The sequence below is a fragment of the Salmo salar genome, chromosome 25 (assembly GCF_965601325.2).
Source record: "Salmo salar chromosome 25, fSalSal1, whole genome shotgun sequence".
Lineage (NCBI taxonomy): Eukaryota > Metazoa > Chordata > Actinopteri > Salmoniformes > Salmonidae > Salmo > Salmo salar.
This window is the reverse complement of record NC_138315.1, coordinates 34,787,246-34,812,568: the sequence shown is the minus strand read 5'-3', so window position 1 is coordinate 34,812,568 and position 25,323 is coordinate 34,787,246. Positions and strand designations below refer to the sequence as shown.

Genomic DNA, 25,323 nt, shown 5'->3' with positions numbered 1-25,323 from the left:
CTGCCGAAAAAAAAATGTGGTTCTAGGATAGCACCTTATTTTCTAAGAGTGTATAGACAGACATGGACTTGTTAGAAGGGCTACTAGGCTACAGCCAGTGAAGACAGAAACACTCTATACATACAGTGGATGTCTATGGTGTATGACATTGATAGTGGAGTATACATTTACAGTGGATGCCGAAAGTGTAGGAGAGTGGTAGTAGAATATATTTACATTGTCTGTCTATAGTGTAGGAAAGTAGTAGTGGAGTATATACTTACAGTGGATGTCTAAGTTGTAGTTGTAGCTCCTTTCTGTTGCCAGGGCAGACTGGTTGACCACACACTGGACCTGCTGCTGATTGGCTGCTCTGGTCGGTACCCCGAGCAGGTGGCTGAGTACTGTGGTGGTGCCGTTGGCGTGCTGGGTGGAGTTAGTCACTGTCCTCAACAAACTGCCCAATGTACCTGTCTTCCACTTTACATCTGCCTGTGGCTTGGCACCAGCAGCCATACAGGTTGCCAAGACAACCTCATTCTCCCCAGTGACAGGAGGAATATCAACTGTCACATTCACCACTGGAGGAACTATGACCAGAAAACAAACCAACAGAGAATAGAAAACATGAACAAGTCACTAATTATAAATGTGGAACTATACATGAAACAGCATTCACAGCCCAGTGATTATGGGAGAGGAATGTTTCTGGAAAAGTGGTGTATATATTCCCAAGTTATTTAACACTCGACCATTAGGGGAAATATATAGTTCTTACCAAGCACAGTCAGTGGTATCTCTGTAGTGTATGTTCCACTGGGGAAAACATTGAAGATACATGTGAAGGTGCCTTCATCCAACAGTCTGACAGATGTTATTCTAATAGATCCAAGGTTTTCTGATGGGTTCCCAATAAACTGGACTCTACCTTTTAATCCATTTGGTGCAACAAAGTCAGTAACCCCATTTGGATAAATATGCATCAAATTATGTTTTTCATCCTGAGTACTTTTCAGAAATGTTATCTGTTTAAGCTCCTGTGTTCTCTCTATCAGTCTGCAGGATAAATCCACATCCTCCCCCTGTACCACAGTCCTGCGTCCTCCAATCACATGTGTACCTGAAGAGAAAACACAAGCCAAAAAAAACAGTCCAAAAGATACCAGTAGAATAGATGTTTATGAACTCTAATAAACAGAGATGTTACATAAACACACAGATAAGACCATTATTAGTAGTTAGCTGTGATTATGAAATAAGTTATCCTATTCATGCTGAAATGTGGTTGGGCAGCCACAATCAGAGGAGATGGCTAAAGCACATACTGATCTGGGTCCAGTCTAGGCTGAAACTACTTAGTGAATATGTTATTAGAATAATAAGCCAAAGGCCCTGAATCTGTTCTTACACTTAATCAAGAGTCAGATATTCAAGACATTCCTAGATACTTGTGCCTGTTTACCATGTATCATAACTACTGAGTTAAAAACATAGTAAACACACTGAGTTAAAAACATAGTAAACACACTGAGTTAAAAACATAGTAAACATGCTGAGTTAAAAACATAGTAAACACACTGAGTTAAAAACATAGTAAACATGCTGAGTTAAAAACATAGTAAACATACTGAGTTAAAAACATAGTAAACATACTGAGTTAAAAACATAGTAAACATACTGAGTTAAAAACATAGTAAACATACTGAGTTAAAAACATAGTAAACATACTGAGTTAAAAACATAGTAAACATACTGAGTTAAAAACATAGTAAACATACTGAGTTAAAAACATAGTAAACATTCTGAGTTAAAAACATAGTAAACATACTGAGTTAAAAACATAGTAAACATACTGAGTTAAAAACATAGTAAACATACTGAGTTAAAAACATAGTAAACATACTGAGCTGATGTGTGTGCCTTATTGTACCCTAAAAGGACAAGGACTACAGTTGAATGGTGGGATTGTGTGTTTGGTGGGTGTTATTGTTTTGCCTTGTGTCAATAAGAAAAAAGAGACAAAAACATGAGCTCAATAGTATGACATTTTATGACATCAATTGGAAACCTACTTTCTGTATCCCTCTGGATCATGAGTAGAATCACACAACACAGCTTCCGTAACATGCTTTGCTCTTCTCATTGCTAGGATCACAGGGGAAATGTAATTATGGAATTATATTACATTTTAAAATTGGTGATTTGTAAAAATGAGGACCTATTCATTGTTTATGTAAGACAGTTATGTAGGCTGAGCTGTATGTCAAATAATGTTGTATGCAATAATATGTATTCAAGCATTGGTCTGCAATCATCACACTTTGATGGAGACTATGCACATCTTGCAATGTAGCCCAAATAACTTCCGGCGCCGACAGAGATGGCCGCCTTGCTTCGCGTTCCTAGGAAACTATGCAGTATTTGGTTTTTTTATGTGCTATTTCTTACATTGTTACCCCAGGTAATCTTAGGTTTTATTACATACAGTTGGGAGGAACTATTGCATATAAGAGCAACGTCAAATCTTGCCTATGCCGTTCGACCATCACTCATTTCTATAATTTTATGTACATATTCATATTCATTCCTATACACTTGTGAGTATAAGGTAGTTGTTGTGAAATTGTTAGGTTATATTACTTGTTAGATATTACTGCATGGTTGGAACTAGAAGCACAAGCATTCCGCTACACTTGCATTAACACCTGCTAACCATGTGTATGTGACAAATACATTTGATTTGATTTGACCTTTTCACAAAAATAAACAACCATTCCTACATTGGTCAGTAATAATGGAACTAAACATTTGTATCTGTAAATGTAATAGACCACTAACCTTTGATGAATGGAAGCTCCTCTGCTGTAATAGCTGTGACATTTGTTTTTGACGTTTGTGCCGACAGAAAAATGTCCTCCTGCTGTAGGAAAACACTAATTCAGTAAGCCACAGCAGCTATAACACAATGGGGTGGATCATGGATGAGACAGTCTCCAACCCACTTGCTGACTCCTGGCTTTTCATAGGCTTCCTCTTTGAAAGGCTCTACCACCTTATACTGGTTATGAAACATACACATTGTTCTCATTACAAAATAAACAAGAATGATGGGACAAAATTATGTATTTTCTTTAAGAAAAACAAAGTTAAAAACAGCAACAGGCCAGAATCTGTATGACTTAGACCCCCCACTCTGATGATACACTATATACACTACCGTTCAAAAGTTTGGGGTCACTTAGAAATGTCCTTGTTTTCCATGAAAACACACATGAAATGAGTTGCAACATGAATAGGAAATATAGTCAAGACACTGACAAGGTTATAAATAATGATTTTTAATTGAACAAATAATTGTGTACTTCAAACTTGGCTTTTGTCAAAGAATCCTCCATTTGCAGCAATTACAGCCTTGCAGACCTTTGTCATTCTAGTTGTCAATTTGTTGAGGTAATCTGAAGAGATTTCACCCCATGCTTCCTGAAGCACCTCCCACAAGTTGGATTGGCTTGATGGGCACTTCTTACATACCATACGGTCAAGCTGCTCCCACAACAGCTCAATAGGTTTGAGATCCAGTGACTGTGCTGGCCACTCCATTATAGACAGAATATCAGCTGACTGCTTCTTCCTTAAATAGTTATTGCATAGTTTGCAGCTTCGCTTTGGGTCATTGTCCTGTTGTAGGAGGAAGTTTGCTCCAATGAAGCACCGTCCACAGGTTATGGCATGGCGTTACAAAACGGAGTGATAGCCTTCCTTCAAGATCCATTTTACCCTGTCCAAATCTCCCACTTTACCACCACCAAAGCACCCCCAGACCATCACATTGCCTCCACCATGCTTGACAGATGGCGTCAAGCTCTCCTCCAGCATCTTTTCATTTGGTCTGCGTCTCACGAATGTTCTTCTTTGTGATCGGAACACCTCAAACTTAGATATGTCTGTCCATAACAGTTTTTTCCAATATTCCTCTGTCCAGTGTCTGTGCTCCTTTGCCCATCTTAATCTTTTCTTTTTATTGGCCAGTCTGAGATATGGCTTTTCTTTGCAACTCTGCCTGAAAGGCCAGCATCCCGGAATCGCCTCTTCACTGTTGATGTTGAGACAAGTGTTTTGCGGGTACTGTTTAATGAAGCTGCCAGTTGAGGACTTGTGAGGCGATTGTTTCTCAAACTAGACACTCTAATGTACTTGTCCTCTTGCTCAGTTGTGCACCAGGGCCTCCCACTCCTCTTTATTTTCTGGTTAGAGACAGTTTGGGCTGTTCTGTGAAGGGAGTAGCACACAGCGTTGTACGAGATCTTCAGTTTCTTGGCAATTTCTCGCATGGAATAGCCTTCATTTCTCAGAACAAGAATAGACTGTCGAGTTTCAGAAGAAAGTTAATTTTTTCTGTTCCTTTTGAGCCTGTAATCGAACACACAAATGCTGATGCTGCAGACACTCAGCTTGTCTAAAGAAGGCCAAATATATTGCTTCTCTAATCAGCACAACAGTTTCCAGCTGTGCTAACATAATTGCAAAAGGGTTTTCTAATGATCAATTAGCATTTTGAAATGATAAACTTGCATTAGCTAACACAACATGCCATTGATGGTTGCTGGTGATGGTTGCTGGTAATGGGCCTCTGTACGCCTATGTAGATATTCCAATAAACAAATCAGCCGTTTCCAGCTACAATAGTCATTTACATTAACAATGTTTACACTGTATTTCTGATCAATTTTATGTTATTTTAATGGACAAAAATGTACTTTTCTTTTAAAACAAGGAGATTTCTGGATGACCCCAAACTTTTGAACGGTAGTGTACATATTACCTCAACAGCCCAAACTGACTAACCAGTGGCCCTACACATTGACTCTGTACCGGTACCCCCTGTATATAGCCTCTCTACTGATATTTTACTGCTGCTCTTTAATTATTTGTTATTTACATTTTTTACTTATCTATTTTTTACTCAACACTTATTTTTAATAAACTGCATTGTTGGTTAAGGGCTTGTAAGTAAGCATTTCACTGTAAGGTCTACACCTTTTGTATTCGGCGCATGATTGACAATACACACAGTATTTCAACACACTCATAGTTCTTACCAAGCACAGTCAGAGGTATCTCTGTATTGTATGCTCCACTGGGGATAACATTGAAGATACATGTGAAGGTGCCTTCATCCAACTATCTGACAGCTGTTATTCGAATTGATCCAAGTTTTTATTGATGAGTTCCCAATAAACTGGATTCTACCTTTTAATCCATTTGGTACAACAAAGTCAGTAACCCCATTTGGATAAATATGCATCAAATTATGTTTTTCATCCTGAGTACTTTTCAGCCATGTTATCTGATCAAGCTCCTGTGTTCTCTCTATCAGTCTGCAGGATAAATCCACATCCTCCCCCTGTACCACAGTCCTGCATCCTCCAATCACCTGTGTACCTGAAGAGAAAACAAAAGCCAAAAAAACTGTCCAAAAGATACCAGTAGAATAGATGCTTATGAACTCTAATAAACAGAGATGTTACATAAACACACAGACAAGGCCATTATTAGTATTTAGCTGTGATTATGAAATATGTTATCCAATTCATGCTTAAATGTGGTTGGGCAGCCACAATCAGAGGAGATGGCTAAAGCACATACTGATCTGGGTCCAGTCTCGGCTGAAACTACTTAGTGAATATGTTATTAGAATAATAAGCCAAAGGCCCTGAATCTGTTCTTACACTTAATCAAGAGTCAGATATTCAAGACACATAACTACTGAGTTAAAAACATAGTAAACATGCTGAGTTAAAAACATAGTAAACATACTGAGTTAAAAACATAGTAAACATGCTGAGTTAAAAACATAGTAAACATACTGAGTTAAAAACATAGTAAACATGCTGAGTTAAAAACATAGTAAACATACTGAGTTAAAAACATAGTAAACATACTGAGTTAAAAACATAGTAAACATGCTGAGTTAAAAACATAGTAAACATACTCAGTTAAAACATAGTAAACACACTGAGCTGATGTGTGTGCCTTATTGTACCCTAAAAGGACAAGGACTACAGTTGAATGGTGGGATTGTGTGTTTGGGGGGTGTTATTGTCTTGCCTTGTGTCAATAAGAAAAAAGAGACAAAACATGATCTCAATAGTATCGACATTTTATGACATCAATTGGAAACCTACTTTCTGTATCCCTCTGGATCATGAGTAGAATCACAGAGCACAGCTTCCGTAACATATGGGAAAGGTAATTATGTAATTATATTACTTTTTGAGATTGCCATTTTAAAATAATGAGGACCTATTAATTGTTTATGTAAAACAGTTATGGAGGCTAAGCTATATGTAAAATAATGTTGAATGCAATGCAATCTTTGATGTAGACTATGCACATCTGTCACGTCCTGACCAATATTTAGGTATTAGTTGTATTATATTTGGTCAGGACGTGGAAGAGGTATATTTGTTTTGTATTATGGGGTTTTGTGTGTGGTGTAGTGGGGTGTGTTAGTGGTTGGTATAGGTTCTAGGGTTGTTTTTCTATGTATAGTTAATTGGGGTTGGACTCCCAATTGAAGGCAGGTGTGTTGAGTTGCCTTTGATTGGGAGTCCTATATAGTAGGGTGTGTTTGTCTTTGTGTTTCGTGGGTAGTTGTTTTTTTGCACTGCTAGGTATAGCCTGCGATACTGTCCTTCGTTGTTCTTTCTTGTTTTTTGTGTATGCTGCTTTATATCTAATTAAAAGATGAGCATCCCCATTCCTGCTGTGTATTGGTCCTCCCTTCAACACAGGAATATTTGTGACAACATCTTGCAATGTAGCCCAAACCTTTTCACAACAGGCCAGATTCTGTATGCCTTGCTACCCCTCTATCTAATAATACACTATATATACAAAAGTATGTGACACCCCTTCAAATTAGTAGTTTCAGCTATTTCAGCAATGTAGCCCAAACCTTTTCACAAAAATAAACAAACAGGCTTATATTGGTCAGTAATAATGGAACAAAACAGATGCATCTGTAATTTAATAGACCACTAACCTTTGATGAATGTAAGTTTCTCTGCAGAAATAGTCGAGACATTTGTTTTTTGACGTTTGTGCTGACAGAAACATGTCCTCCTACAATTAAACAGGACATAAAGCAAAATATCAACAGTTAGTAAATAATAGTAAATTAATAGTTAATTATATATATTTAAAAATATAGTCTGTATTATTAAATTCTGAAGATGAATTTGATCGTGATCTTCACGATGGCAGTGCAGCATAGGCAAGATGCAGTAGATGGAATAGAATAGAAGTATATACAGTTGAAGTCGGAAGTTTACACACACTTAGGTTGGAGTCATTTAAACTTGTTTTTCAACCACTCCACAGATATCTTGCTAACAAACTATAGTTTTGGCAAGTCGGTTAAGACATCTAATTTTTGCATGACACAAGTAATTTTTCCAACAATTGTTTATAGACAGATTATTTCCCTTATAATGCACTGTATCACAATTCCAGTGGGTCAGACGTTTAAGTAAACAAAGTGCCTTTAAACAGCTTGGAAAACTCTTGAAAATTATGTCATGGCTTCAAAAGCTTCTGATAGGCTAATTGACATAATTTGACTCAATTGGAGGTGTTACTGTGGATGTATTTCAAGGCCTACCTTCAAACTCAGTGCCTCTTTGCTTGACATTGGGGGAAAAACTAAAGAAATCAGCCAATTGTAGACCTCCAAGTCTGGTTCATCCTTGGGAGAAATTTCCAAATGCCTGAAGGTACCACGTTCATCTGTACAAACAATAGTACGCAAGTATAATCACCATGGGACCACGCAGCCATCATATCGCTCAGGAAGGAGACACGTTCTGTCTCCTAGAGATGAACGTACTTTGGTGCGAAGAGTGCAAATCAATCCCAGAACAACAGCAAAGGACCTTGTGAAGATGCTGGAGGAAAAAATATATATCCACAGTAAAAATGAGTCCTATATCGACATAACCTGAGAGGCCGCTCAGCAACGAAGAAGCCACTGCTCCAAAACCACCATAAAAAAGCCAGACTACGGTTTGCACCTGCACATGGGGATGAAGATCGTATTTTTTTGGAGAAATGTCCTCTGGTCTGTTGAAACAAAAATAGAACTGTTTGGCCATAATGACCATCGTTATGTTTGGAGGAAAAAGGGGGAGGCTTGCAAGCTGAAGAACACCATCCCAACCGTGAAGCACGGGGGTGGCAGCATCATGTTGTGGGGGTGCTTTAATGCAAGAGGGACTGGTACACTTCACAAAACAGATGGCATCATGAGGCAGGAAAATTTTGTGGATATATTGAAGCAACATCTCAAGACATCAGTCAGGAAGTTAAATCTTGGTCGCAAATGGGTCTTCCAAATGGACAATGACCCCAAGCATACTTCCAAAGTTGTGGCAAAATGGCTTAAGGACAACAAAGTCAAGGTATTGGAGTGGCCATCACAAAGCCCTGACCTCAATCCCATAGAACATTTGTAGGCAGAACTGAAAAGCGAGTGTGAGCAAGGAGGCCTACAAACCTGACTCAGTTACACCAACTCTGTCAGGAGGAATGGGCCAAAATTCACCCAATTTATTGTGGGAAGCTTGTGGAAGGCTACCCGAAAGGATTGACCCAAGTTAAACAATTTAAAGGCAATGCTACCAAATAGTAATTGAGTGTATGTAAACTTCTGACCCACTGGTAATGTGATGAAAGAAATAAAAGCTGAATTAAATCATTCTCTCTACTATTATTGTGACATTTCACATTCTTAAAATGAAGTGATCATCCTAACTGACCTAAAGCAGGAATTTTTTTCTAGGATTAAATGCCAGGAATTGTGAAAAACGGAGTTTAAATGTATTTGGCTAAGGTGTATGTATACTTCCAACTTCAACTGTACATATGGGATGAGTAGTGTAGGATATGTACACATTATTAAAGTGTCGTTATTTCACAGTCTGATGGTCTTGAGATAGAATCTTTTTTTCAGTCTCTCGGTCCCAGCTTTGTTGCACCTGTACTGACCTCGCCTTCTGGATGATAGCGGGGTGAACAGGCAGTAGCTTGGGTGGTTGTTGTCCTTGATGATCTTCTTGGCCTTCCTGTGACATCGGGGCTGTAGATGTCCTGGAGGGCAGGTAGTTTGCCCCCAGTGATACATGTGCAGACCGCCTTGCACTTAAGGGCGGTGCGGTTGCCGTACCAGGCGGTGATACAGCCCGAGATGTCTGAGAACAATGGCGCCGACCTCAACCTTACAGCCAATGCACCTTGCCTTACCTTGCCAAGATGCGGGTGCCGCTACCAATCTTTTAGGCTGTGAGGGAGAAGCGGTTGAAATTGAGTCCCCACTGCTGTAGATCCTGTCACTACACACCATCAGAGATAAGACTTCAATGACAGGCTGTCTGGTATACAAAGCACCCTGCCTACACCCCTCAGAGGCAGAGTATTTTCAACTTTTCCTTGATGAGGAATTGGTGGAGAGTGTGGTGCAGGAAACCAACAGGTATTTCCGTTATCATATTACAGAAAAACCCAAGGTATTGTCTCAATGTTCAGAAAGCCTTTAGCCTACTAAATATGCATATTTGTTTGCAGGTATTCTCATGAACTGAAAGAGAAGACTGGCCTTGGCGTAAAATGGTAGCTCTTACCATCAGTGAAATGTATACCTTTTTGCTCACGGTGCTGCTGAAGGAGCTAGTGAAGAAGGGCTCTGTGAGGGACTACTGGACCACTGACCCCATGCTGCAGACCCCTTTTTTTCCCCAACGCTTTTCTCCCAGTACCACTTTCTTGTCTTGCTGAGAGCGCTCCACTTTGTGAACAACGCCACTGCCAACCTCGCCAACCCCATTCACAAAATGAGGAATGTCCTGGGCAGCTTGACCAGGGCATTTGGAAGACTGTGGATCACAAGGACTTGTGCATTAATAAGCCTCTCATTTCTTGGAAGGGAGGCTTGCATTCTGCCTATACATCCCTTCAAAGCACCACAGATTTGGAGTCAAGTTCTTTATTTTACGTAACAATCTGACAGGATGTGTACAGGACCTGATCATCTACACCAGCACCAGCACAAATATAATGCATGTTGAGGGTCTTGGCATATCTGGATCAGTTGTGATCATCATGCTACAGCCTTAGCTCGGAAAGGGGTACACTGCTACAGTAGCCCTACCCTTTTCCTGTACCTTTTTGAGGGAGAACACAGGGGCCTGTGGCACAGTGAGATCCAACAGGAAGGGAATGACAATATTATTTTTTTTAAATAGCAAGGGGGAGGTGGAGTTCCAAATCAACGGGAAGATAATGGCAGTGAAATGTCACGACAAGCGCAATGTCCTTGTTCTGTCCACTGTGTTCACCTCCAAAATGTAGGACACAGGAAAACTGGACTATGTCACCGGAGGTAGGAAAATAAAGCCAGACTGTGTCTTGAAGTACAACGAGAAGATGGGAGCAGTTGACAAAGTGGACATGCAGAACAGTTTTGTTGAGGGTGCCAGAAAGTCCTTTAAATGGTACAAGAAGCAATTTTTCCAGCTAAGAGACATATTGTAGGTCTCTTCAACGGCCACATTGTTCAACGGCAGGTCACAGGACAGGTGATCTTATACCAGAAGTACAGGATAAACCACACCACACTTCTCGTTGTCCGTCTACTGCCTCTGACAATCCTCTACACCTCACTGGACACCACTTTCCAAGTGATGTCCCTCAGACCACCCTGCAAGAAAAAAGCACAAGGAGGCATTGCAAGGTCTGTCTAACATCTACCCGATGACAGAAACAAAGGAAGATGACCAAGTACAGGTGTGAGTCATGTAACACAGCCTTGTGTGCAGTTCCTTGCTTATTGCAAATACCACACCCTGAAGCACTACTGTGGAAAGTAGGCTTATAACGGCTGGTACAATAAATATAATTGTAAAATGTATTGAAATGTTTGACTTGGGGTGTTTGATGGGGGGGGATTGGGGAAATGTTCCCAAACAATTGAAAATGAACGTGTCACATTCTTCTTCGTCAGATGATAAAGAAAAATCATTGTCGGACCAAAACGCAGTGGGGTTATGTGCACTCATCTTCCTTTATTTAATTGGCAAAGAAGAAAAACCCAAAATAAACACGTACACAAAACACAATGACGAATAACAGGCCGGTAAAGCATTAAGGCTATACCTAGCACAATCTCCTACAAACTACCAACACAAACACATACCTATATATAGGACTCTCTATCAGAGGCAACTAGGAAACACCTGCCTCCAATTGAGAGTCCAACACCCAATGACCTAAACAAAGAAATACTAATACTAGAATGAACATAGAAATACAAAACATATAACATAGCCGAAAACCCGGAAATAATAATTCAAACACCCTTCTAAACAACCATCCACCCCAAACCACATAAAACAGATACCCCCTGCCACGTCCTGACCAAACTACAATACAAATAACCCCTATTACTGGTCAGGACGTGACAACATGATTGTTTACCTGAAATGAAATACTTTTTTTGACTCCTGGGCTCTATTTCTGAAATAAATCAAATCAAATTTCACCTTACAGTGAAATGCTTACTTACAAGCCCTTTACCAACAATCCAGTAAAAAAAAATGTTCAGAGTAATAAATAGATAAGTAAAAAATGAAAATAACAAATAATTAAAGAGCAGCAGTAAAATATCAGTAGAGAGGCTATATACAGGGTTACGGGTACAGAGTCAATTTGCGGGGCCACAGGTTAGTCAAGGTAATTGAGGTAATATGTACACTACTGTTCAAAAGATTGAGGTCACTTAAAATAATAAAATAACATAAAATTGATCAGAAATACAGTGTAGACATTGTTAATGTTGTAAGTAAATGACTATTGTAGCTGGAAACGGCTGGTTTTTGTATGGAATATCTGCATAGGCGTACAGAGGCCCATTATCAGCAACCATCACTCCTGTGTTCCAATGGCACGTTGTGTTAGCTAATGCAAGTTTATCATTTTAAAAGGCTAATTGATCATTAGAAAACCCTTTTGCAATAATGTTACCTGCAAAACAAAGAAAAAGCCATATCTCAGACTGGCTAAAAAAGAAAAGATTAAGATGGGAAAAGAACACAGACACTGGACAGTGGAAGATTGGAAAAAAGTGTTATGGACAGACAAATCTAAGTTTGAGGTGTTCGGATCACAAAGAAGAACATTCGTGAGACGCAGACCAAATGAAAAGATGCTTGAGGAGAGCTTGACGCCATCTGACAAGCATGGTGGAGGAAGCATGGGGTGAAATCTCTTCAGATTACCTCAACAAATTGACAACTAGAATGACAAAGGTCTGCAATGCTGTAATTGCTTCAAATGAGGATTCTTTGACAAAAGCAACGTTTGAAGGACACAATTATTATTTCAATTAAAAATCATCATTTATAATCTTGCCAACGTCTTGACTATATTTCCTATTCATGTTGCAACTCATTTCATGTGTTTTCATGGAAAACAAGGACATTTCTAAGTGACCCCAAACTTTTGAACGGTAGTGTATATAGTGCATCATCAGAGAGGGGGGTCCCAAGTCATACAGATTCTGGCCTGTTGCTGTTTTTAACTTTGTTTTTCTTAAAGAAAATATATAATTTTGTCCCATCATTCTTGCTTTTTTGTAATGAGGGCTAATTGTATGTTTCATAACCAGTATAAGGTGGTAGAGGCTTTCAAAGAGGAAGCACACAGCCTATGAAAAGCCCGGAGTCTGCGAGTGGGGTGGTGACTGTCTCATCCATGAAATCACCCCATTGTGCTATAGCTGCTGTGGCTTACTGAATTAGGGTTTTCCTACAGCAGGAGGACATTTTTCTGTCAGCACAAACGTCAAAAACAAATGTCTCAACTATTACAGCAGAGGAACTTCCATTCATCAAAGGTTAGTGGTCTATTAAATTTACAGAAGCATCTGTTTTGTTCCATTATTACTGACCAATGTAGGACTGGTTGTTTATTTTTGTGAAAAGGTTTGGGCTACATTGCAAGATGTGCATAGTCTCCATCAAAGAGTGATGATTGGAGACCATTGCTTGAATACATTTTATTGCACACAACATTATTTTACATAGAGCTTAGCCTACATAACTGTCTTACATAAACAATGAATAGGTCCTCATTTTTACAAATCACCAATTTTAAAATGTTATATAATTCCATAATTACATTTCCCCTCTGACCATAGCAATGAGAACAGCAAAACATGTTACGGAAGCTGTGCTGTGTTATTCTACTCATGATCCAGAGGGATACAGAAAGTAGGTTTCCAATTGATGTTATGAAATCATGTTTTTGTCTCTTTTTTCTTATTGACACAAGGCAAGACAATAACACCCACCAAACACACAATCCCACCATTCAACTGTAGTCCTTGTCCTTTGTTTTGAGACATGCTGAGCATGCACAAGTATCTGGGAATGTATTGAATATCTTGGTCTTGATTAAGTGTAAGAATAGAGTCAGGGCTTTTGGCTTATTATTCTAATAACATATTCACTAAGTAGTTTCAGCCGAGACTGGACCCAGATCAGTATGTGCTTTAGCCATCTCCTCTGACTATGGTTGCCCAATTTGGCTTAGGGTAAAATATTGAGCAATTGGCACATTTGTTTTTACAATAGCCACATTTCAGCATCAATAGGATATCATAGTTCATAAGCACAGCTAAATACTAATAATGGTCTTATCTGTGTGTTTCTGTAACATCTCTGTTTATTAGAGTTCATAAACATCTATTCTACAGGTATCTTTTGGGCAGTTTTTTTGGCTTATGTTTTCTCTTCAGGTACACGGGTGATTGGAGGACGCAGGACTGTGGTACAGGGGGAGGATGTGGATTTATCCTGCAGACTGATAGAGACAACTGAGGATCTCGAACAGATAACATGGCAGAAAAGTACTTGGGAAGAAACACAGAACCATCATTTTATGCTGATTTATCCCAATGGGGTTACTAAGTTTATTGCACAGAATGGATTGGTAGGTAGAGTCCAATTTATTGGGAACCCATCGGAAAACCTTGGATCTATTCGAATAACAGCTGTCAGACTGTTTGATGAAGGCACCTCCACATGTATCTTCAGTGTTTTCCCCCGTGGAGCATACACTACAGAGATACCCCTGACTGTGCTTGGTAAGAACTCTTCCTTCACTCTTTGCATCACTGTTTCTATGATTGACAGTGTGGAAAGACTTAATGTGATAATCAATACTAGAAAGGTAAGAAGTTGGTAGTTTCATAATTCAAGTGAAGCAAGAGCAGAGCCCTCATCTACAGAACCCTCATCTCTGCGCTTAGAAAAAAAGGTGTCCAACGGGTTCTTCTTTACTATTTATATTTTTGACAACTTTTACTTTTACTTCACTACATTCCTGAAGAAAATATGATACTTTTTACTCCACACATTTTCCCTGACAACGCATAGTACTTTTATTTTAAGGGGTAGATCAGCTTTAATGTTGCAGTTAGAATCTAACTTCCATCAATGTAATTGTCTGCATCACTTCCAATCCCCCATATATTCTTTGCATATATATATATATATATATATATATATATATATATATATATATATATATATATATATATATATACACATACATACACACGTATATAAATACAGATCCCATTTTTTGTAATATATTTTACTTTGTTACTTTCTAATCCTATCACCCCTCCCCTAATTGGAGTAAACTAGTGAATACTATATACATTTTATAGACACAGTCAATTTCACAATTGTTCTATTTTGTTTGTTTTTACTCCTGTCCTTCCTCTACCCTCAACCTCTCCCTGTTCCGTGACAGGTGCATGATAATGGTCCATTCTAAATAAAAACTAATTTCCCACATATATTATTTAGTATATGAAAAGACAACACTAAATTAAGAATAGTCTGATGGGTGACAATATTAGCCTATCACTTGTGAATGATGTATTATCACTTAGGAATGAAGCCCAGTTTGTGCAGTAAGGCAAGACACAGCTTACCTTTTTTTCCCCAACTTTTTCAAATCATCAGTGGTGGGAAAAGTACCAAATTGTCATACTTGAATAAAAGTATAGATACCTTAATAGAAAGTTACTCGAGTAAAAGCGAAAGTTACCAAGTAAAATACTACTTGAGTAAAAGTCTAAAAGTATTTGATTTTAAATATACTTAATTATCAAAAGTAAATGTAATTGCTAAAATATACTTAAGTATGAAAAGTAAAAGTTAAAAAATAAATCTTTCAAATTTCTTATATTACGCAAATCAGACTGCACCATTGTATTGCTTTAAAAATGTACGGATAGCCACGGGCACATTCCAACACTCAGACATTATTTACAAAAGATGCAATTGTGTTTAGTGAGTCCACCAGAACATAGGCAGTAGGGATTATCACGTGTTCTCTTGATAAGTGAGTGAATTTCACAATTTTCCTGTTCTGCTGAACATTCAAAATGTATTGAATTTATTTTAATTTATTTTGGGTAAACAGAATATAGTATTAATTAAAACGCTTGTTTCCAAAGTGGTCCTCAATGGTAAAAACAATAACACATATAATTATTAAATGTTAAGACAAACAAGCATGAATACATTCATTTATATTGACATCCTAAAAAGTGGCACTATTCCCTAAACTTAAAATAAACTCTACAAATTTCACTGTGATGTTTCACAAAAGTTCTGAACCGTTCTATTCTCATTGTTTCTACAGATTATACATTGAAAATACAATGTTTGCTGAAAGTATTATTATATTATTGATCGATTGACTTTTCAGATCACCCAGTAGTGCTATCTTAAGAGTTAGCTCCAGGTAAATATTGCAATTCTTCAGCCATTCCTGGACCTGTGACCAAAAACAAGCTACATATGGACAGTGATCTAAGACACTGCATCTCAGTGCAAGAGGTGTCACTGCAGGACCTGATTCGAATCCAGGGTGCATCACATCCGGCCATGATTGGGAGTCCCATAGGGAGACGTACAATTAGCCCAGCGTCGACTGGGCTTGGCCGGGGTAGGCCGTCATTGTAAATAAGAATTTGTTCTTAACTGACTTGCCTAGTTAAATAAAGGTTAAAATAAATACAGGTTATAAGTTAAATATACTTAAGTACAGTGGTATAAAAAGTACTCAATTGTCATACTTGAGTAAAAGTACAAAGTAAAAGTAAATGCTATACATCATATTCCTTATACTTAGCAAACCAGAAGGCACAATCTTATTATTATGTTAATAAGGGACAGACAGGTGCACACTCAGACATAATTTACAAACACAGTAGTTGTGTTTCGTGAGTCTGCCAGATCATAGGCAGTAGGGATGACAAAGCGTTATATTGATTGGTGCCATAATTCTGTCCTCCTTGAACATTTTAAATGTAAGGAGTACCTTTAGCTGCAAGGGAAAATGTCTGGAGTAAAATGTACATTATTTTCTTTAGGAAGGTAGTGGAGTAAAAGTAATAGTTGTCAAAAATATTAATATTAGAGAACAGATACCACCAAAAACGACTTAAGTATTTCTTAAAAGTATTATTACTTAAGTACTTTACACCACAGGTCTAGCCTATAGAAAGCTGATGGGGTACTCCCTCCCCTTTTTAATAGAGGCCATCAAAACTCTGTTTTCTCGTGCAATTGCATAGCCTATAGAAATGTGTTTGATTAGATTTTCAATTACCTTTGCAATGATGTCAGAGTGATTAGATGGACAATAGTGTGTAGAGAACCAAGCAGAAAGCAAGTTTGGTAGGCTACTAATGACCATCAGCAGCATCAGAGCTTGGAGAAGCCTAAACACCCAAAACCATGCCTATCATTATCATATTTCCCAGCATGCTCTATTGCAGGTAGATGTGTTTGTTTCAATATCTGTGTTTTTGTATGTGAATTGATTAGTTGATTAACCTTATGCTACAAGGAAAAAAATAACAATATTTGTCTACATTTTTCCAGTCTTTTAATAGTTCGACTTATTGCACCCGTTACTGAGATAGTTGTCCCAGTTTAGATTATTTAGGTAGATAATTTAACAGATTTCCCTAACCTAGCAGTCTTTCTAAAATGCATGTTGAAGGTGATTAAAAGTTCCAATTGTTAGATATCTTCATTCTGGCTGAGGAAGACACTTAACCCTAATTTGCCCCAGCTGTGATGTACTACTATGGCTGACCCTGTAAAACAACAATTTCACTGCAATTATCCGGTGTATGTGACAATAAAACATTTTAAAATATATGTTATTATTTATAGAGGGTTCTAGGCAGAACCATTTAAAGGGGGATCTTTGAAGAACCCATAGAGATCCAATTCTAATTTCTAATTATATGGAAGAACCCTACGTAGAGGGTTCTCCATAGAATTAGGCAGGAACCCTACGTAGAGGGAACCCTACGTCGAGGAAGAACCCTACGTAGAGGGTTCTAGGTAGAACCAAAAAGGGATCCCGTACAAACTAAAGAACTCTATGTGGTTGTACTTAGCAGCTTCCTTTCTGAGAGTGTATCCTCTTACTCAAGCTGTAACCAGGAGAGTACAGGCATCAACAGTTTCTCTAATGGTGGAACAGATGTTGGAATATACAGAATACACCACTATATACAGCATTCCTTAACAGTAGGGCTGTGAATGGGCTGTGAATGCTTTTCAGTGGAACTGCTAAAGCTGAAAAACAGATTTTGGGATGTGTGTGTGAAACTTAATTCCTCAGGTGCAAGTATCTCTCATCAGGGTGAGCTAAAACCTGTTAAAACTGGATTTGCCTAAACCTCCAATACAGTAAATGTGTCGCTACTAATGATGTATGTTGCAATTGAACAAATAGTTAACATGATATGGTTTATTTAAAGTTTGTTGGACATATAACATGAGCATTTCATGTGATGTGAGGTCTGTTTTGGTTGTTTTTCCATGTATAGTCTGACATTTACAATGAGTGACTTGTTCATGTTTTCTGTTCTCTGTTTGTTTGGTTTCTGGTCATAGTTCCTCCAGTGGTGAATGTGACAGTTGATGTTCCTCCTGTCATTGGGGAGAATGAGGTTGTCTTGGCAACCTGTGTGGCTGCTGGTGCCAAGCCACAGGCAGAAGTGACGTGGAAGACAGGTACATTGGGCAGTTTGTTGAGGATAGTGACCAACTCTACCCAGCACGACAACGGAACCACCACAGTACTCAGCCACCTGCTCGGGGTGCCAACCAGAGCAGCCAATCAGCAGCAGGTCCAGTGTGTGGTCAACCAGTCTGCCCTGGTAACAGAAAGGAGCTACAACTACAACTTAGACATCCACTGTAAGTATATACTACACTACTACTTTCCTACCCTATAGACAGACACTGTAAATATATTCTACTACCACTGTCCTACACTATTGGCATCCACTGTAAATGTATACTCCACTTCTACTGCCCTACCCTATAGACAGACACTGTACATATATTCTACTACCACTGTCCTACACTATCGTCATCCACTGCAAATGTATACTCCACTATCACTGTCATAGACCATAGACATCCACTGTATATATAGAGTCTCACTGTCTTCTCTGACTGTAGCCTAGTAGCCCCTCTAACCAGTCCCTGTCTGTCTATACACTCTTAGAAAATAAGGTTCTATCCTAGAACCAACTTTTTTTTTGTCTGTCCCAATAGGAGAACCCTTTGAATAACCCCCTATTAGTTCCAGGTAGAACCCTTTTTGGTTCCAGGTCGAAACCTTTTGGGTTCCATGTAAAACCCTTTCAACCGAGGAAAGCCTTTGATCTAACCTGTAACAACTGTTATTTTCTTTAGCTTAAACATAGTTCTGAGGCACAGAGTGGTATGGACCTTTACAAGACTTTCATTGTACTGCTCCTCTACTGCAAGTAATCTATCAAACTGAAATGAAGGAAGACCAGGTTTTGCCTCATCTTAGCGTTGGGCCAGTAACCAAAAGGTTGCTAGATTGAATCCCTGAGCTGACAAGGTAAACATCTGTCATTCTTCCCCTGAGCAAGGCAGTTAACCCACTGTTCCTAGTCCATCATTTTAAATAAGAATTTGTCCTTAACTGACTTGCCTCGTTAAACACAGGTTCAATTAAAATAATACAAAATCTGTAGATTAAAGTTCCACTCCTGTCATTGTTATAGTTGTAATATAGCTGTCTTGGTATTGGTGTGTGAGTGTAGGTCTATTTACATTCTATGCCGGCAGTAACTGTAACCACCTCTCTGTTTCTCTTTCTCTGTCTCTCAAATCAAAGAAAATAAAATGTTGCTTATCACATACGCCGAATACAACTGGTGTAGACTTTACAGTGAATTGCTTGCTTAAAATCCTTTCCCTACGATGCAGAGTAAAAAAAAATTATTAAATAGTAACTAACACAAGAGGAATAAAATAAAATACGCAAGAATGGAGCTATATGCAAGGAGTACCAGTACCAGATCAATGTGCAGAGGTACGAGGTACAGGTAGTTGAGGTAGATATGTACATGAAGGCAGGGTAAAGGGACTAGGCATCAGGATAGTAATAATAATAAGAGTAAAATAAAGAACAGAGTAGCAGCAGCAAATGATGTGTAAAAGTATGTGTGTGTATGTTAGTGGGTGAGTGTCTGTCTGTATTTGTGTGTTTGTGTTGTGTCAGTATGTGTGTGTGTGTGTGTGTGTGTGTGTGTGTGTGTGTGTGTGTGTGTGTGTGTGTGTGTGTGTGTGTGTGTGTGTGTGTGTGTGTGTGTGTGTGTGTGTGTGTGTGTGTGTGTGTGTGTGTGTGTGTGTGTGTGTGTGTGTGTGTGTGTGTGTGTGTGTGTGTGTGTGTGTGTGTGTGTGTGTGTGTGTGTGTGTGTGTGTGTGTGTGTGTGTGTGTGTGTGTGTGTGTGTGTGTGTGTGTGTGTGTGTGTGCAAATGTAGTGTTTGAATGTGTGATGGATTTGTCTGGGAGTGACAGTGTAGTGTGGGTGTGTGAGTGTGTATATGGTGTGTATACATAGTCTAGTGAGTGTGATAAGGGTCAGTATATTTCAGGTCAGTGTATATATAAAGTGTAGAGTCAGTGCAAGACAGAGTCAGTGCAGATAGTTTAGGTAACATAATTGATTATTTAGCAGCCTTATGGCTTGGGAGTAGAATCTGTCTCTGAGCCTGTTGGTCCTAGAGCCGATGCTCTGGTACCGTTTACCGGACCGTAGCAGAGTGAACAGTCTCTGGTTTGGGTGGCTGGACTCTTTGGCAATTATTTGTGTCTTCCTCTGGGGCCATTTGCTATAGAGATCCTGGATTGGAGGGAGCTCGGCCCCTGTGAGTACTGTGCTGTCCGCACCACCCTTTGTAGCGCTTTGCGGTCAAAGGCAGTGGAATTGACATACCAAGCTATGATGCAGACAGTCAAGATGTTCTCGATGATGCAGCTGTATAATCTTTTGAGGATCTGAGGGCCCATTCTCTTCAGGACTGTGCAGGTGAGTGTGGACCATGTTATGTACTTACAGATGTGGACGCCAAAAAACTTAAAGGTCTCGACCCACTCCACAACAGCCCCATTGATGTGGATGGAAGTGTTCTCCCCTCTTTCTCCTATAGTCCACGAACAGCTCCTTTGTCACCACACTGTTAAGTCTTTGACTTCCTCCCTGTATGCTGACTCTGACGCTCTCTCTCTCTCTCTCTCTCTCTCTCTCTCTCTCTCTCTCTCTCTCTCTCTCTCTCTCTCTCCCTCTCATAGATCCACCTCAGTCAGTGAACATCACCCTTAGTGAGGCCTCTAAAACCACAGTCTTACTATGTGTAACAGATGGCAACCCACATCCCAACTACACCTGGAGCAGGTACTCACTCCTATGTAAACTAGTTCAAACCAGTTTAAATGTAAATGTTATCTGCACTTGTTAAGACATGAGATCTAAATTAGCTAAAGGACAGTTGTTGAATTATGCTGGCAGTGAAATTATGCCTTTGTCTTTAACACACACATGCACACGCACACACACAGTCACACACATACACTCAGCCCCTCTCCTCCTCTCTCTCTCCCCCTCAGAGTGGTCCAGCCATGGCCTGGGTCTTCAGTGAAAGCAGAGGGAGACATACTGCACTTCCTCAGTCTCAACTCTGAGCTGAATGGTCTCTACGTCTGTGAGACCTCCAACCCCTACGGACGAGCAACTGGCTCCATCTATGTACACATATCCTCTGGTGAGATGCACCTGAGACACACACACACACACACACACACACACACACACACACACACACACACACACACACACACACACACACACACACACACACACACACACACACACACACACACACCCTGATTTATTGAATACTTTATTGTCCCATAGGGAAATTTGTCTGATAACAATACAGGCATTCCTGGTATACTCATAAAACACAAATATGAGGTTGAGAAATGTGATGTAGCATGGATAACAATGGTTGAGCAAGATGCTCACTTATCTTTCAATGCATGTGTTAATATAAGACTTATGGCCTCATTACCCTTTCTATTGGAAGTTACTGTATAACCACTAACTAAGATGGTCATGATACACACTTATCTCTTACTGCATATGTACATGTAGTTTAACTTAAAGTCGTGGCCAAAAGTTTTGAGAATGACACAAATATTAATTTCTACAAAGTTGGCTGCTTCAGTGACTAGATATTTTTGTCAGGTGTTACTATGGAATACTGAAGTATAATTACAAGCATTTCATAAGTGTCAAATGCTTTTATTGACAATTGCATGAAGTTGATGCAAAGAGTTAATATTTGCAGTGTTGACCCTTCTTTTTCAAGACCTGCAATCCGCCCTGGCATGCTGTCAATAAACTTCTGGGCCACATCCTGACTGATGGCAGCCCATTCTTACATAATCAATGTTTGGAGTTTGTCAGAATTTGTGGGTTTTTGTTTGTCCATCTGCCCGCTTGAGGATTGACCACAAGTTCTCAATGGGATTAAGGTCTGGGGAGTTTCCTGGACATGGACCCAAAATATCAATGTTTTGTTCCCGAGCTACTTAGTTATCACTTTTGCCTTATGGCAAGGTGCTCTATCATGCTGGAAAAGGCATTGTTCCTCACCATTTACATTTACATTTACGTCATTTAGCAGACACTCTTATCCAGAGCGACTTGCATATTGGTGCATTCACCTTATGATATCCAGTGAAACAACCACTTTGCAAAAGTACATCTATATTTTTTATTGGGAGGGGGGGGGTAGAAGGATTACTTTATCCTATCCCAGGTATTCCTTAAAGAGGTGGGGTTTCAGGTGTCTACGGAAGGTGGTGATTGACTCCGCTGTCCTGGTGTCGTGAGGGAGCTTGTTCCACCATTGGGGTGCCAGAGCAGCGAAGAGTTTTGACTGGGCTGAGCGGGAACTGTGCTTCCGCAGAGGTAGGGGGGCCAGCAGGCCAGAGGTGGATGAACGCAGTGCCCTTGTTTGGGTGTAGGGCCTGATCAGAGACTGAAGGTACGGAGGTGCCGTTCCCCTCACAGCTCCGTAGGCAAGCACCATGGTCTTGTAGCAGATGCGAGCTTCAACAGGAAGCCACTGGAGTGTGCGGAGGAGCGGGGTGATGTGAGAGAACTGGTTGACTACCAGACAAGCTGCGGCGTTCTGGATGAGTTGTAGGGGTTTAATGGCACAGGCAGGGAGCCCCGCCAACAGGGAGTTGCAGTAATCCAGACGGGAGATGACAAGTGCCTGGATTAGGACCTGCGCCGCTTCCTGTGTAAGGCAGGGTCGTACTCTGCGAATGTTGTATAGCATGAACCTACAGGATCGGGTCACCGCCTTGATGTTAGCGGAGAACGACAGGCGGTTGTCCAGGGTCACGCCGAGGCTCTTAACACTCTGGGAGGAGGACACAATGGAGTTGTCCACCGTGATGGCGAGATCATGGAAAGGGCAGTCCTTCCCCGGGAGGAAGAGCAGCTCCGTCTTGCCGAGGTTCAGCTTGAGGTGGTGATCCGTCATCCACACTGATATGTCTGCCAGACATGCAGAGATGCGATTCGCCACCTGGTTATCAGAAGGGGGAAAGGAGAAGATTCATTGTGTGTCGTCTGCGTAGCTATGATAGGAGAGACCATGTGAGGATATGACAGAACCAAGTGACTTGGTGTATAGCGAGAATAGGAGAGGGCCTAGAACTGAGCCCTGGGGGGATTCTTGCCACGCCACCTGGTAGGAGCGAACTGTCAGGTAGGACGCAATCCAAGAGTGAGCCGCGCCGGAGATACCCAACTGGGAGAGGGTGGAGAGGAGGGTCTGATGGTTCACAGTATCAAAGGCAGCAGATAGGTCTAGAAGGATGAGAGCAGAGGAGAGAGAGTTAGCTTTAGCAGTGCGGAGAGCCTCCGTGACACAGAGAAGAGCACTCTCAGTTGAATGACCAGCCTTGAAACCTGACTGATTTGGATCAAGAAGGTCATTCTGAGAGAGATAGCAGGAGAGCTGGCCAAGGACGGCACGTTCAAGAGTTTTGGAGAGAAAAGAAAGAAGGGATACTGGTCTGTAGTTGTTGACATCGGAGGGATCGAGTGTAGGTTTTTTGAGAAGGGGTGCAACTCTCGCTCTCTTGAAGACGGAATGGACGTAGCCAGCGGTCAAGGATGAGTTGATGAGCGAGGTGAGGTAAGGGAGAAGGTCTCCGGAAATGGTCTGGAGAAGAGAGGAGGGGATAGGGTCAAGTGGGCAGGTTGTTGGGCGGCCGGTCGTCACAAGACGCAATATTTCATCTGGAGAGAGAGGGGAGAAAGAGGTCAAAGCATAGGGTAGGGCAATGTGAGCAGGACCAGCGGTGTCATTTGACTTAACAAACGAGGATTGGATGTCGTCGACCTTCTTTTCAAAATGGTTGACGAAGTCATCAGCAGAGAGGGAGGAGGGGGGGAGGGGGAGGAGGATTCAGGAGGGAGGAGAAGGTGGCAAAGAGCTTCCTAGTGTTAGAGGCAGATGCTTGGAAGTTACAGTGGTAGAAAGTGGCTTTAGCAGCAGAAACAGAGGAGGAAAATGTAGAGAGGAGGGAGTGAAAAGATACCAGGTCCCCAGGGAGGCTAGTTTTCCTCCATTTCCGCTCGGCTGCCCGGAGCCCTGTTCTTTGAGCTCGCAATGAGTCGTTAAGCCACGGAGCAGGAGGGGAGGACCGAGCCGATCGGGAGGATAGGGGACATAGAGAGTCAAAGGATGCAGAAAGGGAGGAGAGGAGGGTTGAGGAGGCAGAATCAGGAGATTGGTTGGAGAAGGATTGAGCAGAGGGAAGTGATCATAGGATGGAAGAGGAGAGAGTAGCAGGAGAGAGAGAGCGAAGGTTGCGACGGCGCAATACCATCTGAGTATGGGCAGAGTGAGTAGTGTTGGAGGAGAGCGAGAGGGAAAATGATACAAGGTAGTGGTTAGAGACTTGGAGGGGAGTTGCAGTGAGATTAGTAGAAGAACAGCATCTAGTGAAGATGAGGTCAAGCGTATTGCCTGCCTTGTGAGTAGGGGGGGACGGTGAGAGGGTGAGGTCAAAAGAGGAGAGGAGTGGAAAGAAGGAGGCAGAGAGAAATGAGTGAAAGGTAGACGTAGGGAGGTTAATGTCACCCAGAACTGTGAGGGGTAAGCCATCATCAGGAAAGGAACTTATCAAGGCGTCAAACTCATTGATGAACTCTCCAAGGGAACCTGGAGGGCGATAAATGGTAAGGTTGTTAACCTCTCTAGAGTAGGTGGCACCAAATCGTCCCACCTACGTAACAGCCAGTGGAATCCTGTGGCGCGTTATTCAAATACCTTAGAAATGCTATTCCTTCAATTTCTCAAACATATGACTATTTTACAGCATTTTAAAGACAAGACTCTCGTTAATCTAACCACACTGTCAGATTTCAAAAAGGCTTTACAACGAAAGCAAAACATTAGATTATGTCAGCAGAGTACCCAGCCAGAAATAATCAGACACCCATTTTTCAAGTTAGCATATAATGTCACACAAACCAAAACCACAGCTAAATGTAGCACTAACCTTTGATGATCTTCATCAGATGACAACCCTAGGACATGATGTTATACAATACATGCATGTTTTGTTCAATCAAGTTCATATTTATATCAAAAACCAGCTTTTTACATTAGCATGTGACTAGCATGTGACTAGCATTCCCACCGAACACTGCCGGTGAATTTACAAAATTACTCATTATAAACGTTCACAAAAAGCATAACATTTATTTTAAGAATTATAGATACAGAACTCCTCTATGCACTCGATATGTCCGATTTTAAAATAGCTTTTCGG

General features: G+C 40.5%; 2 protein-coding genes across 2 annotated transcripts in view; one reads left to right on the top strand and one right to left on the bottom strand.

Moving 5' to 3' along the window:
• Positions 1-2,935, bottom strand: part of LOC106592868 (nectin-3) — a 149,214-nt gene extending 146,279 nt beyond the window's left edge. The window contains exons 1-4 of the mRNA XM_082969120.1: positions 2,818-2,935; positions 2,052-2,124; positions 758-1,099; positions 264-569 (exon numbers count right to left, since the gene is read on the bottom strand). Coding sequence (XP_082825246.1) covers positions 264-569; positions 758-1,099; positions 2,052-2,106 — 703 coding nt within the window. The 5' untranslated portion in view covers positions 2,107-2,124; positions 2,818-2,935. The remainder of the gene's footprint in view (positions 1-263; positions 570-757; positions 1,100-2,051; positions 2,125-2,817) is intronic.
• A 9,710-nt stretch (positions 2,936-12,645) lies between these two features.
• LOC145864070 (nectin-1-like) lies at positions 12,646-14,277 on the top strand. Its single transcript, XM_082969118.1, has 2 exons — positions 12,646-13,301; positions 13,829-14,277. The coding sequence occupies exons 1-2, from the start codon at positions 13,247-13,249 to the stop codon at positions 14,275-14,277; spliced, it is 504 nt and encodes a 167-aa protein (XP_082825244.1). The 5' UTR covers positions 12,646-13,246.
• The last annotated feature ends 11,046 nt before the right edge of the window (positions 14,278-25,323 follow it).

What these genes read in the sequence shown, in the direction of transcription:
- LOC145864070 (XM_082969118.1), top strand. Translation starts at nt 13,247, where the DNA reads ATGTTACGGAAGCTGTGCTGTGTTATTCTACTCATGATCCAGAGGGAT. An exon ending in GATCCAGAGGGATACAGAAA is followed by an intron (nt 13,302 to 13,828) that starts GTAGGTTTCCAA and finishes TTTTCTCTTCAG; the next exon opens with GTACACGGGTGATTGGAGGA.